General features: G+C 35.8%; 1 protein-coding gene across 1 annotated transcript in view; it reads left to right on the plus strand.

Annotated features, from left to right (window-relative positions):
- The window catches only part of LRRCC1 (leucine rich repeat and coiled-coil centrosomal protein 1), a 38,681-nt gene that overhangs the window by 11,895 nt on the left and 5,659 nt on the right, over nucleotides 1-21,127 (plus strand). Inside the window, 10 exon segments of the mRNA XM_017849883.1 lie at nucleotides 4,657-4,850; nucleotides 6,008-6,155; nucleotides 8,273-8,421; nucleotides 12,077-12,281; nucleotides 13,008-13,147; nucleotides 14,534-14,735; nucleotides 17,598-17,783; nucleotides 18,550-18,724; nucleotides 20,239-20,343; nucleotides 20,346-20,405. Coding sequence (XP_017705372.1) covers nucleotides 4,657-4,850; nucleotides 6,008-6,155; nucleotides 8,273-8,421; nucleotides 12,077-12,281; nucleotides 13,008-13,147; nucleotides 14,534-14,735; nucleotides 17,598-17,783; nucleotides 18,550-18,724; nucleotides 20,239-20,343; nucleotides 20,346-20,405 — 1,564 coding nt within the window.

Raw genomic sequence — 21,127 nt, forward strand, 5'->3', positions numbered from 1 at the left:
TCCAGGTTGTAGGAATTTATTATATATGCTAGACACCAGTGTTTTGTCAAATATATCTAGTATGAATATTTTCTCCCTGTTTGTGGATCTCACATTCATTTCCTTACTGGTCTTTTGATAAGCAATAGTGTTTAATTTTGATAAAGTCCAATTTATCATTTTTTTCCCTTTTAGGATCATTGTTTTCTGCAACTTTAAAAACTTTTGTGCATACCAAAACAACATTCTCTTGTGTTAGCCTCTAAAAGTTTTAATGGTTTTACCTTTTGCATTTAGATCTGTATACATATATGGTTCACTCTTTTCCATATGGATTTTCAGTTATCTCAGTGCCGTTTGTAGAAAACGCTTTTCTTTTCACTAAATTTCTTTAATGAATTTCTTGAAAAAAAAAAAAATTGAATCACCTTACAAACTGTAGAATCTAGCTCCGGGTTCTTTTTTTCTTTGTCAGTTTGAGTAAGTTGTATTTTTCAGTTAATTTGTCCATTTCATCTCATTATCAGCATAAAATTGTTTATATTCCCTTATTATACTTTTAATTTATATAGGATCTGTAATGAAAATCTCTTTCATTACTGATACTGGTAATATGTGTTTTCTCTATTTTTTATTTATTTGCTTGATTAGTTTAGCAAGGGGTTTTGATGATCTTTTCAGAGAACAGACTTTTGGCTTTGTTAATTTGATTAATATTTGTTTTCTGTGTTCTTGATTTCTGGTTATTTTCCTCCTCTACTGTGAATTTACTTTGCTGTTTGTTTTCTAGTGCCCTTTTTTTTTTTTTTTTTTTTTTAAATACCGTCTTGCTCTGTTACCTAGGCTAGAGTGCAGTGGCCTGATTTCAGCTCACTACAACCTCCATGGCTCCTGGGTTCAAGCGATTCTCCTGCCTCAGCCTCCCAGATAGCTGGGATTACAGGCCTGTGCTGCCACACCCGGCTAATGTTTGTAATTTTAGTAGAGACAGGGTTTCTTTCACCATGTTGCCCAGGCTGGTCTCGAACTCCTGGCCTCAAGCGATCCTCCCACCTCTGCCTTCCAAAGTGCTGGGATTATAGGCATAAGGCATGGCCCCCAGCCATAACTTCTTAATATAAGTACTTAGGTCATTGATTTTAGACTTGTCTCCTAATATGATCATTTAAAGCCATAAACATTCCTCTGAGCACTGCTTTAGCTGCATGCCACAAATTTTGGTATGTTTTGCTTTTGCTATTGTATAAATACTTTTCTAATTTCCTTTGTGATTTCTTCCTTGATCCAAGAAATATTTAGAAATGTCTTTTATTAATTTTTAAACCATTTGTCATTCTGTAGATATGTTATTGGTCCTTGATTTCTGATTTACTTCCATTTTGTTCAGAGAACATATTCTGAATAATTTCCATCTTTTTAAATTTATTGAGTTTTTTTATAGCCTGGCATATGGTTTTTCTAGGTGGATATTCATTGTGCTTTTAAAAAGAATGTATATTCTACAATTAAATCAGCATAATTGATAGTATTTTCAGGTGAACCATGTCTTTACTCATTTTTTGTCCATTCTATCAGTTGCTGATGCTTGGTTTTTTGTTTGTAGAGGTAGGGAGTTGATCTAGTTCTATCAGTTGCGGCATGAAGAAGTGTTTAAATCTCTGTGATTATGGATTTGTGTTTCTCCCTTTAGTTCTTTATTTGCTTCTTATGTTTAAAACTCTGTTATTAAACACATACACATTTATGACTGCTTGGTCTTTCTGATGAAGTTACTCTTTTATTATTATGAAATGTTCCTCTTTAACAGCCTTATTGAGATACATTATTCACTTACCATGTGGTTCACCCATTTGAAGTGTGCAATTCAGTGCCACCCATTAGCAGTCATTGCTCATTTCCTTCTACCTACACCCTCAACCCTAAGCAACCACAAATCTATTTTCTTTCTCTATGGATTTGCCTATTTTGAACATTTCATATAAATGAAATCATAATATTTAGCCTTTAGTGACTAGCTTCTTTCACTTAGCATAATATTTTCAAGGTTCATCCATATTGTAGCATGTATCAATTCTTCATTTCTTTTTATTACCAAATAATTATTCCATTGTATGGATATATCACATTTTATTTATCCTTTTGTCAGTTGATAGACATTTGAGTAGCCTCTACTTTTGATTATTATGATATTTCTATGAATATTTATGTATAAGTTTTTGTGTAGACATAGATTTTCATTTCTCTTGGCTATATACCTAGAAGTAGAATTGCTGGGTCATATGTTTAACCTTTGGAGCAACTACCAGACTTTCCAAAGTAACTGCACTATTTTATATCTTCAGCAGCAGTATATGAAGGTTCCAGTTTTTCCACATCCTTGCTATCTTGTTCTTTTATGTCATTTTCATTATAGCCATCCTAGTGGGTGTAGAGACATACCTCATCGTGGCATCCATTTACTTTTAATCTGTTTGTGTCTTTATATTAAAATGGGTCTTGTGGACAGAAGAAAAGTGAGTCTTGTTTTTACATCCCATCTGGCCATCACTTCTTTTGAAGAGTCTGTTAAAATTTACTGTAATCATTAATGAAGTTAGATTCGAGTCTACCATTTTATTGTTATTTGTTTTCTGTTTGTCTCTGTTTTATATTCATTTTTCTTCCTTTCCTACTTTCTGTTGGATAATTTTTAGAATTCAGGTTTTTTTGTTTTGTTTTGTTTTATTTTGTTTTTTGAGATGGAGTTTCACTCTTGTTGCCCAGGCTGAAATGCAAGGGCATGATCTCAGCTCACCTCAACCTCCACCTCCTGGGTTCAAGCGATTCTCCTGCCTCAGCATCCTGAGTAGCAGGGATTACAGGCATGCCCGACTAATTTTGTATTTTTAGTAGAGACGGGGTTTCTCCATGTTGGTCAGGCTGGCCTTGAACTCCCCAGCTCAGGTGATCCACCCGCCTTGGCTTCCCAAAGTGCTGGGATATAATTCAGTTTTAATTCATAATGTTGGTTTTTTAGTCACAATTCTTTAGGTTTTGTTTTGGTCTGAATGCTCTAAAAAAAGACTTGAAATAGTCTACTTAGAGTTAATACTGTATCACTTCAAGTAAAATGTTTAAACATTATTTGTATTTATCTGTATATAAATCAACTGTGATGCTCTTATTTCTTCTTGAGGATTCAAATTTCCATCTAGTGTTATATTCCTTCAGCCAGGACTTCCAGTCTGAACTTCCTTTAGCAAATGTAGTGTTACATCTGTGGATAGTAGTCTGTTTCAGTTTTAGTCTTAGTGGACTTTTTCACTGAATATAGAGTTCTCAATTGACAATTTTTTTTTCTTTCAGTACTGTCCCTGGTCTCCATAGTTTTGATTGCAAAGTTAACATGAATTCAAGATCCTTGATTTCTTGTATGTAATATGCCGTTTTTCTTTGGCTACTGTCAAGAATTTGTCTCTGTTTTCAGCAGTTTGACTGCATTGTACCTAAGGATGGTTTTCTTTGTGTTTATCCTACTTCCAGTTTCTCTATGCTTCCTGAATCTGTAATTTTATGTTTTCACCTAATTCGGGAACTTTCTTCCAATATTTATTCTGCTCCATTCTCTCCTCTCTTTTTCAGATTCCATGTAGACTTTTTGATATTGCCTCAAAATTCCCCAAGGCTCTGTACATTTTGTCAACATTTGTTTTTCTCTATTCTTCATATCGAATAACTTCCATTGAGCTAGCTTCAGGTTCGTATACTCTTTCTTTATTGTCTCATTCTGCTATTAATCTCAGTCAGTTTCTACTTCAGACATTGTATTTTTCAGTTATAGAATTTCTTTTTTTTATAGTTCTATTTCTGAGCTGAGTTTTCTTGTCTTTTTGTTTATGACAGGCGTATTTCTTATTATCTCATTGAACATCACTATTTGATCACTATTTTAAAGTCCTTGTTTGCTTATTCAAACATTGAGTCATCTCAGGTTTGGTCTCCATTTTCTCTTGAGAATAGGTCATTTTCCTGGTTCTTCCTATGGCGAGCAATTTTGAAGTGTATCCTGGACATCATGAATGTTTTGTTGTGGATAACTCTAGATTTGGTTATAGTCCTCCAAAGAGTGTTGACATTTTTGTTTTTAGTAAGCATTTAACTTGGTTTGACTCAGATTGTATGTTTTTATCTTAAGTAGCAGTTCAAAGTTCATTTCATTTATTTTGTTCTTTGCTGGGCCACTTGCAGTCCACTTCATACTGCCCTCTGGTTCTTTAGGCCCAGAAGTCTGGTTTTTCCTACCTGAGGTTTAGACTCTCTACATAATACTGATTGTGGTACATTCTCAGACTAAAAACCATAAAAAACAGAAACACCCTCATTCTGGTCCATTTTCCAAGTGTCACCTCCCCTCTAGAATAATCCTACTTTTGTTCACTTTCTAAGGCCTTCAAGTAGTTTTTATTTTGGTTTTGTTTGTATTTTTTCCAGAGTTTATAATTGTTATCTGCAGGAAAGTCAACATGGTAGACGCCTACTTGCCCATACCAGAAGCTTAATTCCCTGTCTTTAATGTCAAACATTTCTAGTTTATAAACCCTTAATCATATAACAAGTCATAATATTTCAGAAAATTTCCAATTTCAATCTTTTTTATACTGAACTTTTAACAAACTTTGTTGGCTTTTTAAATTCTAGACTTGTAATTCAATAGATAATGTTCCTGAGAAAGACCCCAGACCAAAAAGAGACACAGATATAACTTCTGAAAGTGACTATGGAAACAGAAAAGAATGCAATAAAAAAGTTCCTCGAAGATCAAAAATCCCGTATTATGCCAAAACCATTCAAACTATTAAGCACCACAATAAAAACTGCAACTCTTTTGTAAGGTACTTGTTTTAGTTTTAGAAATTTAAGGCACACAGAAGTTAATAATGCTGGCTTTTCAAAGCTATCTCATGGTGATATTTGTTACTTTACTAATGTTGAAGATTTGGTTTTTCAGCCTTGTAGGTTCTGATCTGGTCAGTACATTCATGTAAATGTATATAAAAGGATCCTTTTCTCTATGTCTGTACCTTAGTTGCAAAATTAATGTATAAACCTGAAGATATCTCATAGCATAAATAATATTGACCTTAGAACTGGAATACCTTCATTTAATCTAGGTTTAGTTCAATCAAAAACAATGTATGTGGTTTTAGTTTCATTCATTTACAGTGGGAAATAAGACTGGTACACTTGAGTCTACATGACTAGCCTTTTCTCTCTTTGTAGGCAGATCTAGATGGAAAGCCAAGTCCTAGTCAGATGACACTGAGTTTAGGATTAAATGTGAATAAGATGATTGTGTTTAATGCCATAAGGACAAGGGAAACCGATGTCTGTACTTTCGTAATTGGGATCACCATGACAAGTGGTTCAGAAATGACTACTCTGGGATGGTTACAGTAAACTTTTGCCTCTGTAATTCTCCTTTTGCAAAGCATATTTTGTTGTTTAATTCTTCCATACCTACCCAATTACATTTTACATGTATATATATACACACACACACACACACACACACACACACACACAGGCATTCAGTTCACTTCAAACACTGTACTTTTTTCCAGGATGTACCCTGGAATTTCTTTGGTCCTACCAAGTGACAGAATCTATTAACTTTGATCCATTATGTGTCGATTTTAAACTTTTAACTCCCAAAGAGTAGTTCTGTTTACTGTCTTTTCAAGTTCTTAGGTATCACCTTACTATAGTACTTTTTAAATTATTCTGATATATCCAAGAATTCTGCCCTACCTGAAAATGTTAAACCCTGAACATTTATGAAATCATTATCTTTTTTAAAATCTTGAGGCACTCATTAATCAACAGAGCACACCCATTATAAAATTTATAAAGCAGTTTGTCCAAGTTACTATAATTTTATTAATATTCTTTTTAAAAAGCTGTTTGCATATACAACTAGAAGTGTTAATGTTAGGGAAAAGTAATGTGAACACGCTTTTTTGAGTGATTTGCTGTGTTTTATTCTTTACAGTTGTAGTCGTAAAATGAAGCCACCGTACCTTAAAGAATTATATGTAAGCTCATCTTTAGCGAACTGTCCTATGTTACAAGAATCAGAAAAGCCAAAGACTGAAATAATTAAAGTAGACAAAAGTCACTCAGAAGACAACACTTACCAGGTATGATTTAAGAAATTAAGAAAAAGTAGTATGAATAATTTTAAATACAGAGTCCCAGAAAAATTGTGCATGCTTTTATTAGCAAAAGTGTTTGCATTTTATTGGAGTGATGAAAATTGGTTATTTTTTCCTTCCTGATTTCCAGATTTTATGTAATGCTATTTTGAATGAATGAAAATTTCATTTTTTTATGATCAGATTTAAGTGAAATCATTTGTTATATGCTTCTGGAGGAAGAAACAGTTATGAATTTTTTAATTCTTATTCCTTAATGTAGTGCTTCCTACTTTTTTGGGGTGTCAGACCCTTTTCAGTATCTAAAAATCTGTACAGGTCTTCTCAAAGAAGCCCATTTTTACACTCAAAACAAATGTATATAATTTCAAGGTTTTCATGGACTTTCCTGAAACTCAATTTTGGACCACTGGATCCCCGATTAAGAGGTGTTCAAAATGTTTTAATTTTAAAATTTTCGTAACAATTCTCATGTTGAGAAACTTCAGTTCTTGTGGATTCATTATTTTATATTTTTCATTAACTTCCCCTTATATTACTTGTGTGTTGTTCTTTCAGTAATAGAATTGATACATTTTAGGCTACTGGTTTCCTCCCCTTATTCTCAACTATAGAGGCTTTAATATTGAAAAATAATAATTATCATTATGACTTTGGACACACTTCATCTTTCTTCTTACTTAACCTATTGTGCCTGTGTTTCCCAAGTTACATATTCATTTTTTCATGAAAATCAATCTTGTCTGATTCTACCCCCCCAAGTTTGTTTGAGATTAGATCCTTACCAATCTTCATATTCCTTGCGTGCCTTGGTAAGGACTCTGTATCCTTAATACAGGGTCTGGCATGTGAGTGCCATGCTATGAGTATATACTATTTCAAAAATCGAATCTTATCTACTGTGGCATAATAATGGCACTTATCTGTATGCTTTGCTACCATTAACTTAATTTTTGGCCAGGCGCGGTGGCTCATGCCTGTAATCCCAACACTTTGGGAGGCCGAGGTGGGTGGATCACTTGAGGTCAGGAGTTCAAGACCAGCCTGACCAACGTGGTGAAACTCCGTCTCTACTAAAAATACAAAAAACAGCCAAGCGTGGTGGGACATGCCTGTGGTCCCAGCTACTCAGGAAGCTGAGGCAGAAGAATCGCTGGAACCCAGGAGGCGGAGTTTGCAGTGAGCTGAGATCATGCCCCTCCACTCCAGCCTGGGTGAGAGTAAGACTCAAAAAAATAAAANTTTCAGTAATAGAATTGATACATTTTAGGCTACTGGTTTCCTCCCCTTATTCTCAACTATAGAGGCTTTAATATTGAAAAATAATAATTATCATTATGACTTTGGACACACTTCATCTTTCTTCTTACTTAACCTATTGTGCCTGTGTTTCCCAAGTTACATATTCATTTTTTCATGAAAAATCAATCTTGTCTGATTCTACCCCCCCAAGTTTGTTTGAGATTAGATCCTTACCAATCTTCATATTCCTTGCGTGCCTTGGTAAGGACTCTGTATCCTTAATACAGGGTCTGGCATGTGAGTGCCATGCTATGAGTATATACTATTTCAAAAATCGAATCTTATCTACTGTGGCATAATAATGGCAGCTAACATTTATTGATTGGTTATTATGTAGCAGGCACTGTTCTGCACTTATCTGTATGCTTTGCTACCATTAACTTAATTTTTGGCCAGGCGCGGTGGCTCATGCCTGTAATCCCAACACTTTGGGAGGCCGAGGTGGGTGGATCACTTGAGGTCAGGAGTTCAAGACCAGCCTGACCAACGTGGTGAAACCCCGTCTCTACTAAAATACAAAAAACAGCCAAGCGTGGTGGGACATGCCTGTGGTCCCAGCTACTCAGGAAGCTGAGGCAGAAGAATCGCTGGAACCCAGGAGGCGGAGTTTGCAGTGAGCTGAGATCATGCCCCTCCACTCCAGCCTGGGTGAGAGTAAGACTCAAAAAAATAAAATAAAAAGTTTCACCACAGTTCTTTGAAGTAGGTACTATTATTCCCCAGTTATAAATGGGGAAGTCGAGGCTGTGAGAAGTTAGGTAACTTTTATAAGTTCACATAACTTTGTTGTCTTCTTTCAGTCCCTTGTTGAACAGCTAGACCAAGAGAGAGAGAAGAGATGGAGAGCTGAGCAAGCCGAAAATAAACTCATGGATTATATCGATGAGCTGCATAAACATGCAAATGAAAAAGATGATATTCATAGTCTGGCTTTACTTACCACAGATAGGTAAAAAAATTAATAAACCTGAAGATACCTCATAGCATAAAGAATACTGACTTTAGAACTTTAATTCCTTAGTTTCAGTGTAGTTCAATCAACAACAATGTGTGTGGTTTTAGTTTGATTTGAACTAATTTTATTAGATAATTTAACACTTTAATAGCTTGTTATATCAACAAGAAATTCAGATACATGTATTTGAGCCCTCAAGCAGGAAGGTGTCGGGTAAATATTATAAGTAAAGAACAGCAAGAGACTAGAGCAGTTTTTTTTTTTTTTTTTGAGACGGAGTCTCGCACTCTCACCCAGGCTGGAGTGCAGTGGCCAGATCTCAGCTCACTGCAAGCTCCGCCTCCCGGGTTCACGCCATTCTCCTGCCTCAGCCTCCCGAGTAGCTGGGACTACAGGCGCCGCCACCTCGCCCGGCTAGTTTTTTGTATTTTTAGTAGAGACGGGGTTTCACTGTGTTAGCCAGGATGGTCTCGATCTCCTGACCTCGTGATCCGCCCGTCTCGGCCTCCCAAAGTGCTGGGATTACAGGCTTGAGCCACTGCGCCCGGCTACTAGAGCAGTTTTTAACAACTTTGTATATAAAGTGCCAGATTCTGTAAAGGGCAGGCATTGGCAGCCTTTTTCTTTCAGCTTCTTGGGTCATATTTGATTTCATCACATACTCATCTTCTGCAGTGAGCTTTTGTATCATATAGCCCAGTTTCTTAATCTAGTGTTTTTATTCTATCCTCACCATTACGTCTCCCATTTTATCTGGGGTTTTTTGTTTTGTTTTGTTTTGTTGTATTGCATTCTTTAATACAGGTCTGTCATTTCATTCTGTGAAAATACCAGTTTTTTAAATTACAATAACTTTTTTTCTTCTGTTTCCTGTAATTATTTCTAATGTTATGCTTTTCCTCAAATGATTATAAGATTTTTAGAGTTTCTTATGGTTTCTTACCCTTGAATGAGCACTAGGTTTCTAGACTTGACATTTGCTAACAGACTTTGGGAAGTTGCTCCTGGTTCCATTTCCTGTCTGATTGTGCAGTGGGTAATTCCCCTTCTAAAATCTCATTTGGATAAGTTGATGGACACAGTTCACAGCCCAGTTCCCAGTTTCTTTTAAACACTTTTGTGATACTGACATGGTGTTTTCTACCCCACTGCATGTTTCTCTGATATGTTGTGCCTGTCGAGTATAAAGACAATTCTAATATGCAACATGCGTGCTATGAGAACCTCTATAATTATAAAGCTATGATGCATAATGTTATTGCTAGCCCTTCTACCACTATGCACCAACTTACTGCCTTATTTGTATTTTACAAATGTCTGTCTGAATTGACAGAAGAAGCTACTGGGTATGATGAGGGAACAGGATGGTTCAGTAAGAGTGCTCTACCTCAGAAAAACAGCACTCCTGCTTTCAGTAAGTGGATAAGTAACCAACATTATGTAGTGACAGATTTATAGAGACTCTGTGACTGAGTCATGGACAGACAGTAGAAGAGAAAAGATATGTCTTCCTTTTTTCAGAATGGAGCAGTTTCATGAGGCAAAGCCTGAGTGTTGTAGGAGTTGTTTTTAATTTCAATTTAGTTCCATTTGCCTTATAATTGAAATTATTCCCAAATTTTGGCATTCTCTTATCTTTTGTTTTCAGTTATATGTGTATGAATTTTTACTTTATTCTGTATTCTAGGTATTTAGCAGGATATTAGAGGAAGCTGTGTCTAGGGCTGCTAGCCAGTCCATTTAAACTGGAAGACTTTGGGCACACTTTATCTTTCTTCTTACTTAACCTATTGTTGTGCCTGTGTTTCCCAAGTTATGTATTCATTTTTTTCATGAAAAATCAATCTTTTCTGATTCTTCTATCTACGCCACCCCCCCGCCCAGCACCACCACATGTTTGTTTGAGATTAGATCCTTACTAATCTTCCTATTCCCTTATGTGCCTTGGTAGGGAATCAGTATCCCTAATAAAGGGTCTGGCATGTGGGTGCCATACAATTTCAAAAAAATAAATCTTATCTACTTTGGTATTTTTATTATCCAAACTTCCTTGATGACCAGATCTGTTCATCTCATTATCTACTAAAAATGCCTTGTCTGTATTCCTCATAAGTTTCTTAAGATCAGCATGGCCTCAGGTGGACTCATTCTTCTTCCTTATTATATATTTCTTGCCCTAATAAATGGTGCCCCATCCAGCATCCAGTCAGTCACCAAAACTATAGAAATCTAGGAATCTTTTTTTTTTTTTGCTTCCTTTCTCTTTCTCCTATTCTACAGCCAGTTGATATTATCATCTTTATTGATATCTTTATTCATCAGTTGACACTGATGTCATCTTAAAAGATGTTGAACTATCTCCTCTGTATCCCAAACCTGTTACCTTTCTTTAGGCCCTTATCTGTTGCTTAGATGATTGTTCCATTTCTACTTCTCTGTGGCCTCCCTGCCCGCAACCCATATGCAGTCTAGCACCCTTTCATATAGCATACCAAACAGGAGTTGAGAGCATGAACAAAGGAAGACCAGTTCAGAGAGTACTCTCATTGAAGTCAAGAAGAAAGATGATAAGGACAAGAATTGGACAAATGACCATAATGTAGAAGTTGATGGATATATTTTTTTAAATATGCCTTGGAAATTACACTGGGTTGGCTGCGTGACTCAGTAATTTCTTCATGAGGCTGCATCTTTGTCAGTGTCCCGTTTCCAAACAATAGACTTATAGTCTGTCATCTCAACCACCTGTCTGTAGTAAGGGGTGAGCAGTTGGCCTAAGCTGGGTAAACATCCTATATCTTGTGGCCACAGTGATTGGTTCATGGGGTGGACATATGAATCCAACTGGACTAATCAGAGCCTTGCCTAGGACTCATTCTAAGTTGAGCTAGAGAAAGATACTCTTTCCTGTTTGGTTCAGGGTTATTAGAATACGATCCCAGAGATGTTCATAGTCTCCCTCCTGTACCCCTATCCCAAACATAAAGATTCTTGCATGACACCATGCAGACCACCTATATCTGATTTCCTAGAGTCTGCTTTTGAAGCCAGATTCTAGGATTGTGTTATGTTCTTTTTTTCAGTGGTCCCTCAGCATAGTGCCACCACATCCTTCTCTATGTTTGCTTATGCAGATCAGTAAATTCTCTCTTTTATTGAAACTGATTAAGAGTTTTCACTTGTAATGAAAGGGTTCTAACCAGCACAAAGCTGGGAGCAATATTGGGTGTCTGGGTTCAATACAAGGAGTCCACGTTGACTTACAGGTTGCTATTTATGTAGCACATCTGTCACATCGCTTTATAAATATATCAAGTCTGTTCCTTCTGTGAGATGCTGGGTTCCTCGAAGGCAGAGAAAACTCCATGTTATTCATCTTGCTTGCCTTTAAGTCCATATCTAGTATAATGCCTGAAACAAATTGTTTAGTAAAGTTCTGCTGTGGAATAGTAATTTATATAAAATATTTTCCTTTTGATCATAATGTTAGGTTCAGGAGTAGGGGAAAGACACACTCTTTTTTTGCCAGTTTTTACTGTAATTAGAATTTGAAACATACTTCAGATCTTCTCTAAGTTTGAACACTTACTACCATGTTATCATTTTTATATGTGTATATACTTAACAGCACATATAACTTCTGCTTTAGGCTAAAGGAAATTATTTTTAGAGAGAGAAATTCCAAAGGACAACTCGAAGTTATGGTTCACAAACTTCAAAATGAAATTAAAAAACTGACTGTTGAACTAATGAAAGCAAAAGATCAACAAGAGGATCACCTTAAACACTTAAGAACCCTGGAAAAATCATTAGAAAAAATGGAGAGACAGAAAAGGCAGCAGCAGGCGGCACAGGTATTTCTCTATTTAATGTATGAGTGGCATAGATTAACACAAATTCATAGCTTCTATCGTGAAACAAATTATACCACCTAGAAAACCTAAAAGATGTGAGGCTAAATGGAAGAAGCATCTGTCACAAAATGCAAAGCTTCTTTCTTAGCTAATTAGCTAGTATGTTTTTTCTTTTTTTAAAAAAAAATCTGTCATAGTAGGTATCTTCTTGAATGAACTTTAGATGTTAACAACAATGAAAGCCCTTTTATTATTGAAAAAATAAAATTGGAAATAAGCAAAAAAAAAAGATGTGAGACTATATGCAAAAATTAAATTGCTGTTAATTTAACAGTCACAAAGCCTGTTGAATTATGTCTAAATTAAGACTACTAGCTCTTAAAGCAGTTAAAAAGAAAAGTTGATAGAAATGTTGCAGGTAGTTAGGCTTTTATTCTGAGAGAGCTGGCTTTTAAAAAGGCTTTCAGGTGGTTGAAGGAATTTCATTTTCATGATTCTGAATGGAAATTATTAAAATCTGTGATGCAAATAAGCAATAGTTAATGCTAGTGTATTTGTTCCTTCCAAGGCTGCACTTTGTGTGACTGAAATATCATTAATTTCCTAAATTTTGAAAATCAACTTAGTCACCAGACACTGTCATTTGAAAGGTACTTATGGAAATTGACATTAAAATAGCAGGGGAGATTATTATCTAAATACTGTAATTGTGTGCATTGTACTCAGATAAGACTGATCCAAGAGGTGGAACTCAAAGCTTCAGCTGCTGATAGAGAAATATACTTACTTAGAACTTCCCTTCATCGAGAAAAAGAACAAGTGCAACAACTTCATGAACTTCTTGCATTGAAAGAACAGGAACACAGGTAAATGAAAAATGTATCAGGAATGTATTGGCATTTAAAATAGAAAAAGAAAGCTACTGGTTCCCCACCACCAGTATTTAAAGATAGTGACTGAGCATTGGTATAGTCTGACAGAATCAGTTATTGGAAAATGCCATGTTCATGTATGTATACATTAGAATCAGCCCTATAGCAAGAACTAGTAGCTAAAAAATGAATAGGTGCCTTTGTTATCAGTATTTGAGGTATAGGTTTATAACAATATAGCTAATTTTTCATTTCTCCAAACCCAGCCAAAAGTTGGTCTTTATATAGAGAGAAAATTTTAATTGACCTCCAAGTTAATTAATTAGTAAATTAATCAGTAAATTAATCAGTATTCTTTATTCTTCTGAAGGAAGTGTCAGTGAACTTTTTCTGTAGAGGGTCACATAGAAAATATTTCAGGCTCTGTAGGCCATACCTAACTTTGCCTTTGTAGCAAAAAAGTAGCCATAGATAATAGATAAATGAGCAGCATGGCTATGTTACAGTAAAAGTTTATTTACAAAGAAAAAGGCTGTCACATTTGGCTGATGGGCTGTAGTTTGTCAACTCTTGCTCTATAGAATCCGTAGTAATTTGAACATTTTCAGCTTATCTATTTCAGTTATTTATTTACTATCCTACCAGTGAAATTGTATGATTATCATATGTTCATTGTATTCATTCCCAAACCTGTTTTGTTTTGTATCTACACAAATTTTGGTGCTCTGGGGAAAATTGTTATCATGTGTAGAAGAGACAACTATAAAAGATTGGGGAAAATAATCACAAAATCTAGAATTTTGTACTTAGTTTCCTTTACAGGAATTTTGTACTTAGTTTGCTTTACTTAGTTTCATTCCAGTTTAAAGAAACCAAAAACTGGAAATGATGGGTTTCACATTATGGGTTTGAGTAATGCAAGAAAAGTAGTGGAGAACTGTAAAGAATGGACTAACTGGCCCAATATCAAAAGATTAGTAAATAATTTTATACTTTAACTGACTTTTTCTATTAACAAACCACCAGTGCTAATCAGACTGTATTTATTGCAAGTCAAACACTTGGCCAAAGTAGTAGATACAGTGAAATAGCTTATGCAAATGCACCTGAAGAATTTCTGAAGCCATAGAATGATTCTGAACTATCTCATGAAGTTAAGATTTGATATACTTCCCTTATCCCCATCATTATTAAATACACAATCAAATAAAACTCATATTATTTGTACCTATCTGTGCCCAGTTACTGTGTTTGAAAGCGAGAGGCCAATATTGAATTACCAATATCAAATATAGAATATTAAGAACTATGTGAAGACCTTTAAAATGTTTCTTTTCAGGTGAGTATCATCCTTTTATCTTTATATGTTTTTCACTCCAGGAAGGAACTTGAAACAAGGGAGTTTTTTACTGATACTGAGTTCCAGGATGCCTTAGCTAAAGAAATAGCCAAAGAAGAGAAAAAGCATGAGCAAGTGATAAAAGAATACCAAGAGAAAATTGATGTATTAAGCCAGCAGTATATGGATTTAGAAAATGAATTCCGTATTGCTTTAACTGTTGAAGCCAGAAGATTTCAAGATGTAAGAATTGGCACCCAGCTCTTTATTGAAAACAGAATCAGTAAGATATGGTTTGATGAGAGGACTTGTTTTAGAAACATAGCTGTATTAAATGTTGGCTTCATAATCTTAAGTAAAATATATACATTCTTAGAGGCCTTAGTTTCCTCAAGTAAACAATAGCTATTTATTGCTCTTGCAAAAACTAAGTAAGATTATAAACATTATAGAACATTGGGATAGGAATCAGAGAACCTGAATTCCCTCCTATTACTATAGAGTAGGGATTGGCAAAACTAAAGCCCCCAGGCCAAATACGGCCCACTGCCTATTTCTCTTAAGTAAAGCTTTATTGGAACAAACCCGTGCTCATTTTTTACATATTATCTATAGCTGCTTTTCCATTACAAAAGCACAGTTGAGTACTTTCTTTTCTTTTTTTTTTTTTTTTTTTTGAGATGGAGTCTCACTCTCTCGCCCAGGCTGGAGTGGTGCCGTGGCATGATCTCAGCTCACTCCAATTTCTGCCTCCCAGATTCAAGCAGTTCTCCTGTCTCAGCCTCGCAAGTAGCTGGGACTATAGTCACATGCCACCATGCCTGCCTAATTTTTGTATTTTTAGTAGAGACAGGGTTTCACCATATTGGATAGGCTGGTCTCGAACTCCTGATCTCAGGTGATCCACCTGCCTCGGCCTCCCAAATTGCTGGGATTACAGGCTTGAGCCACTGTGCCCAGCCATAGTTGAGTACTTTCAACAGAGTTCATATGGCCTGGCCTGTATAGCCTAACAGTTTACTGTTTGGCACTTTCTAGAAAAAGTTTGGTAACCCTTGCTATAGAGGAATAATTGTGCTCCTCCGACCAGTGCCACCAAACGTATACTAGATCCCATTGCCTCTTGCCTACTTAAAGATATGGCTTCAGTAAGCCTTCTTTCTTGCTCTCTTACATCTGCAATTTTTCCCTCTATATTGGATCATTCCCTTCAGCATGCAAACATGCTGTGATTTCTCTCATCTTAAAACTCACTTGATTCCATTTCTTCCTTTGACTACTATGTTGTTTCTCTGCTTCCATTTACAACAGAACATCTCAAAATTGTGCATTTGCTGTCTTTGATTTCTCTACTTCTCTCTTCTCCAACCTGCTCTCATCTGGTTTTTATCTCTATTGCTCTACTAGCATTGTGCTATCAAAGCCACCAGCAATATCCACACTATGAAAGTTGTCAGTTAAATTTGTCCTCATCTGATCTGACCTAGGTGTAGCATTAGATAGGGTTGATAGCTTTCTCCTCTTCCATACTCTTTCTTTGCTTGGTTTCCACCATACTGCATTTCTTGGTTTTCTTGGCTTTCCATTACGTCACGTCTTTTCAGTCTCTCTGTTTATCTTATTTTTTCCACAATTTCATTATTGCAGTGCCCAAGTTTTCAGCCCTTAAATTCCTTTCTTTTCTATATACACTCATTCTCTTGGTAAACTCCTCCAGCATCATTATATCTCCAGCCTGGATGTTTTTCATGAATTTTAAACTTCTATGACTAACCACCTATTTAACATATTCTACTTCACTGCTGATTTTACTACCAAACCTTCTACTTTGACATTTCTCCTGTCCCAGTGAAAGACAACTCCATCCTTCTAGGTGCTTAAGCCAAAAACAAAGTTATTATTGATTACTCTTTGTCTGACACTACACATTCAGTACCTCAAGAGATTCTGTCACCATTATTTAAAAAATATACTTGTGGCCAATTCTTACCACCTCTAACATAGCCACTTTGGTAAGTCACATTATCTTATATGAAGAACTTTCAAGTTAATCTTCCTGCCTCTATCTTTCCCCTACCCCCCTCTGTTTATACCAAACACAGCAGCTAGAATGTTCTTTTAAAATACATGTTTGGTAATATGACTCCTCTCCTCAAAGACCTCCATTGTCCCTTCATTTTATTCAGAGTAGTGATCAAAACACTTCACAATCTAGCCCTCTGAGTTCATGTCCTACTACCTTCCCCTTCATTTATGCCACTCCAGTGACAACAGCCTTCTTCCTATTCCTCCAGTGTATCAGGCACATTCCTGCCTAAAACACTCCTTTCCCACTCATTTGCACGGCTGCAGTCCCTGCCTTCTTCCAGTCATTGCTCCATTGTTGCATTCTCAGTGATTATGCCAGTTAAACTTGAACCCACATCTCCCAACACTTCACACAATTCACATCCTTCTAACCTTTTACCCAAGCATATAGTATCATCTAACATGATGTATATTATGCTTGTTGTTATATTGTCAGTCCCTGCCACCTAGAATTTAAGCTTTACAAAAGCAAAGATTTTAATCTCTGGTATTCACTGATGCATTTCAGTGCTTAGAGCAATATCTGGCCACCCAGGCTGGAGTGCAGTGGCGCTATCTCAGCTCACTGCAACCTCCTCCTCCCGGGTTCAAGCAATTCTCCTGCCTCAGCCTCCCAAGTAGCTAGGATTTTACAGGCGTGCACCACCACACTGGCTCATTTTTGTATTTTTAATAGAGATGGGGTTTCACCATTTTGGCCAGGCTGGTCTCAAACTCCTGACCTCAAGTGATCTGCCCTCCTTGGCCTCCCAAAGTGCTGGGATTACAGTCATGAGCCACCGCACCCAGCCCAAATAAATGATTTCTGGCTTTAGATTTGACATTATTCCCTGGGTCACTTTAGGCAAATATATAATAATCATCCTGGGTCTCTGTTTCATCATCTGGAAATTAGTAGATTGAAACAGATTATCTTTAAATATTATTCTTTTGCTAAAACTGTGATACTATTTCCAGAAGCAAATATTTTCTAATTATTTGGAGAACTGCTATTTATAATATAATTTTGGAATATAGGTTAAAGATGGTTTTGAAAATGTTGCAACTGAGTTAGCAAAGAGCAAACACGCTCTTATTTGGGCTCAACGAAAAGAAAATGAGTCTTCCTCTTTAATTAAAGATCTGACCTGTATGGTAAAGGAACAAAAAACAAAACTGGCAGAAGTTTCTAAATTGAAACAAGAAACAGCAGCAAATTTACAGGTAAGACTTTGCAACATCATATTTTTAAAAATTTTTTTATATTATTTTCTCAAGTGGGTTGTGATAATTTTAGGAAGTACACAAAAGGAACTTTTAAATGATACTAATTATATATTGCATATAAGAAAAATAGTACAACTAAAGAAATTAAACTCATGATTTCACAAATTGTATTGCTCATGAGAGAGCATTTAGGTAAAATAAGTAAATTAGTTTTAAGAAACATGTTCAGTTAAGTAGGTGCGAGCAGTACAGTGATACAGCAAAAATTGTGAAATTAACCAATTCTCAAATGGTTAAAGTTTGGGAAGCACCACTTGGATTGCTGATATTAATTTTGTGGTGGTGATGCTGGTGGTTTTAGATATACTTAGATGTAATAATCATTAAATTAATGTCTTTATTGCCGTTGTCTCAATTTTAAACATTAATGCTATTTTACCCAAAATTTATTTCTGGAAAGTGACTTTTAACACTATTGATATAAATGCTTGGTGAAAAATGTTGAGTATTACAGGTATAGTTTCTCTTTAACAATTTTAGAGTAAAATTCAGATTGTTTAAAGGAGAGGTCTCTTAAATTCGGCTATTTATTTCATGATCTACATTGGTCTTTAGTTAGTAAAACTAAACCTTCTAATAGAAAATTTGGTAATGTTTACTTGTATTTGCTTAAATAACATTTTTTCTCATTGTAAGATGGAAAAAATAGAAAATAAAGCAGTTATTATAATAATTCTTATTTATTTTTTCGGGGAATATACAGAATCAAATCAACACCCTTGAAATTTTAATTGAAGATGACAAGCAGAAGAGTATTCAAATAGAACTTCTCAAGCACGAAAAAGTCCAGCTTATTTCTGAGCTAGCAGCCAAGGAATCACTAATATTTGGTTTAAGGACAGAAAGAAAAGTATGGGGACATGAGCTGGCACAACAGGGTAAAATTCTCAGATTTTCAAAGGGAAAATAACTTATTCTTATAAGCGAGCAAATCTGGGTATTGGAGACAAAAAGACTCAACTCTGCCTAAAGATGCCAAGAAAAAAGGCGACCCTTTATCTGGAAGGATAAGTAGGCATTTGCCAGCCACAGGGGAATGAAGACCTCTTAGGAAATGAGAAATAGTTTATTACACCAATGAAGAAGTTATGGCTCTGATTTTTTAAATTTTTTTCCCATGATAATTTGACAACTTTTCTGAACCGTGTGTACTTTTACAAAGTAACATCTAAATATATTGTTAAAATAATTTTTTTTTTTTTGAGACAAGAGTTTTGCTCTTATTGCCCAGGCTGAAGTGTGATAGCTCAGTCTCAGCTCACTGCAACCTCTGCCTTCTGGGTTCAAGCGCTTCTCCTGCCTCAGCCTCCTGAGTAGCTGGGATTACAGCCATGTGCTGCCACGCCTGGCTAATTTTTGTATTTTTAGTAGAGACGGAGTTTAACCATGTTGGCCAGGCTGATCTGAAACTCCTGACCTCAGGTGATGCACCCACCTCGGCCTCCCAAAGTTCTGGGATTACAGGCATGAGCCACCGCACCTGGCCAAAAATAATTCTTATACAGTGATTTCAAGTTATTTGTATAGTATACACATTTAATTTTCTTTTCTGATATATGCAACATTTATTGTGCATGCACAAATTAAAATATTATATGAATGAAAACTATTTTTCAGTAAATCCTCAGTCTCATTCCCTTTCCAATCTCTGTAAAGCAAGAGATATATACTGGGTTGTTTTTTGTTTTGTTTTGTTTTGTTTTGTTTTTTTACATTCACAGATACCTTTAAAATTATGAATAGCTAAATATTTGGGTTTTTTTGGGTTTTTTTTTTGAGATGAGTCTCACTCTGTTGCCCAGGCTGAAGTGCAGTTGTGTGATCTCAGTTCGCTGCCACCCTGCCTCCCGGGTTCAAGCAATTCTCCTGCCTCATCCTCCCCAGTAGCTGGGATTATAGGCATGCGCCACCACACCCAGCTAATTTTTTTGTATTTTTACTAGAGACAGGGTTTCACCATGTTGGCCAGCCTGGTTTCAAACTCCTGACCTCAAATGGTTCGCCCACCTCAGCCTCCTAAAGTGCTAGGATTACAGGAGTGAGCAGCTTCTCCCGGCCAAGATTTTCAGTTGTAATGGAGCATTGCTTATTCGTTCATTCTCTGTAGGAATTTTTAATATGCTCTTGTTTGTTTGAATGTCATAACATGAATTAATATTACATATCTGAGTTACTTATTCTCAACTTTATTTGTGGTTTCAGGTTTTAAAATAGCCACAAGTGTTTAAGAGGCCTTTTTGTTTGCTTCCCTTTTCCTCTTCATATTGTACTATTATAAGCTATGTTTCTTTATTTCGTTTTTTTATTATTATATTACAGTTTGTTAGAGTTTGATAAGATACAAACCCCCAAGGTGTTTCAAAGTTTGTAATTGATGATTTTTGTTTCTTAGGATCTTCTCTAGCCCAAAATCGTGGAAAATTGGAGGCTCAAATTGAAAGTTTATCTCGAGAGAATGAATGTCTGCGAAAGACAAATGAAAGTGATAGTGATGCATTAAAATAAAGTGCAAAATCATAGATGACCAAACTGAAACTATTAGAAAATTAAAAGATGTAAGTTTGACATTTTATTTTGGTTAAAGAGCAATGGCAGCTTTGAAAATCTTTGGATCAAAGTATCCAAAAGTTGTTTTCAATGTTTTCCAACTGTTGTAAAATTTAGGGTAGACTATCATGCATTTATTTTATAATATTTGCCTCTTTGCTCTTAAAAGTTCTACATGATATTTATTAATTTGGAATGAACTTTACTTCAGAATTTAATGGAGAATCTTATTATGGCCTTTGGAATAACTGGAAATACCCAGTGTCAATTAAGGGTTAGGAGTCACAAGAAAATGAACATTTTATGTGATTTTTTTGTTTTTTTGTTTTTTTTTCTTTTTTATTGTTATTATATTTTAAGTTCTAGGGTACATGTGCACAACGTGCAGGTTTGTTACATATGTATACATGTGCCTTGTTGGTGTGCTGCACCCATTAATTCGTCATTTACATTAGGTATATCTCCTAATGCTGTCCCTCCCCCCTACCTCCTCCCCACAATAGGACCCGGTGTTTGATGCTCCCCTTCCCGTGTCCAACTGATCTCATTGTTCAGTTCCCACCTATGAGTGAGAACATGCGGTATTTGGTTTTCTGTTCTTGCGATAGTTTGCTGAGAATGATGGTTTCCAGCTGCATCCATGTCCCTACAAAGGACACGAACTCATCCTTTTTTATGGCTGCATAGTATTCCATGGTGTATATGTGCCACATTTTCTTAATCCAGTCTGTCAC

Source organism: Rhinopithecus bieti, unplaced genomic scaffold (genome assembly GCF_001698545.2).
Source record: "Rhinopithecus bieti isolate Rb0 unplaced genomic scaffold, ASM169854v2 scaffold_32835, whole genome shotgun sequence".
Classification (NCBI taxonomy): Eukaryota; Metazoa; Chordata; class Mammalia; order Primates; family Cercopithecidae; genus Rhinopithecus; species Rhinopithecus bieti.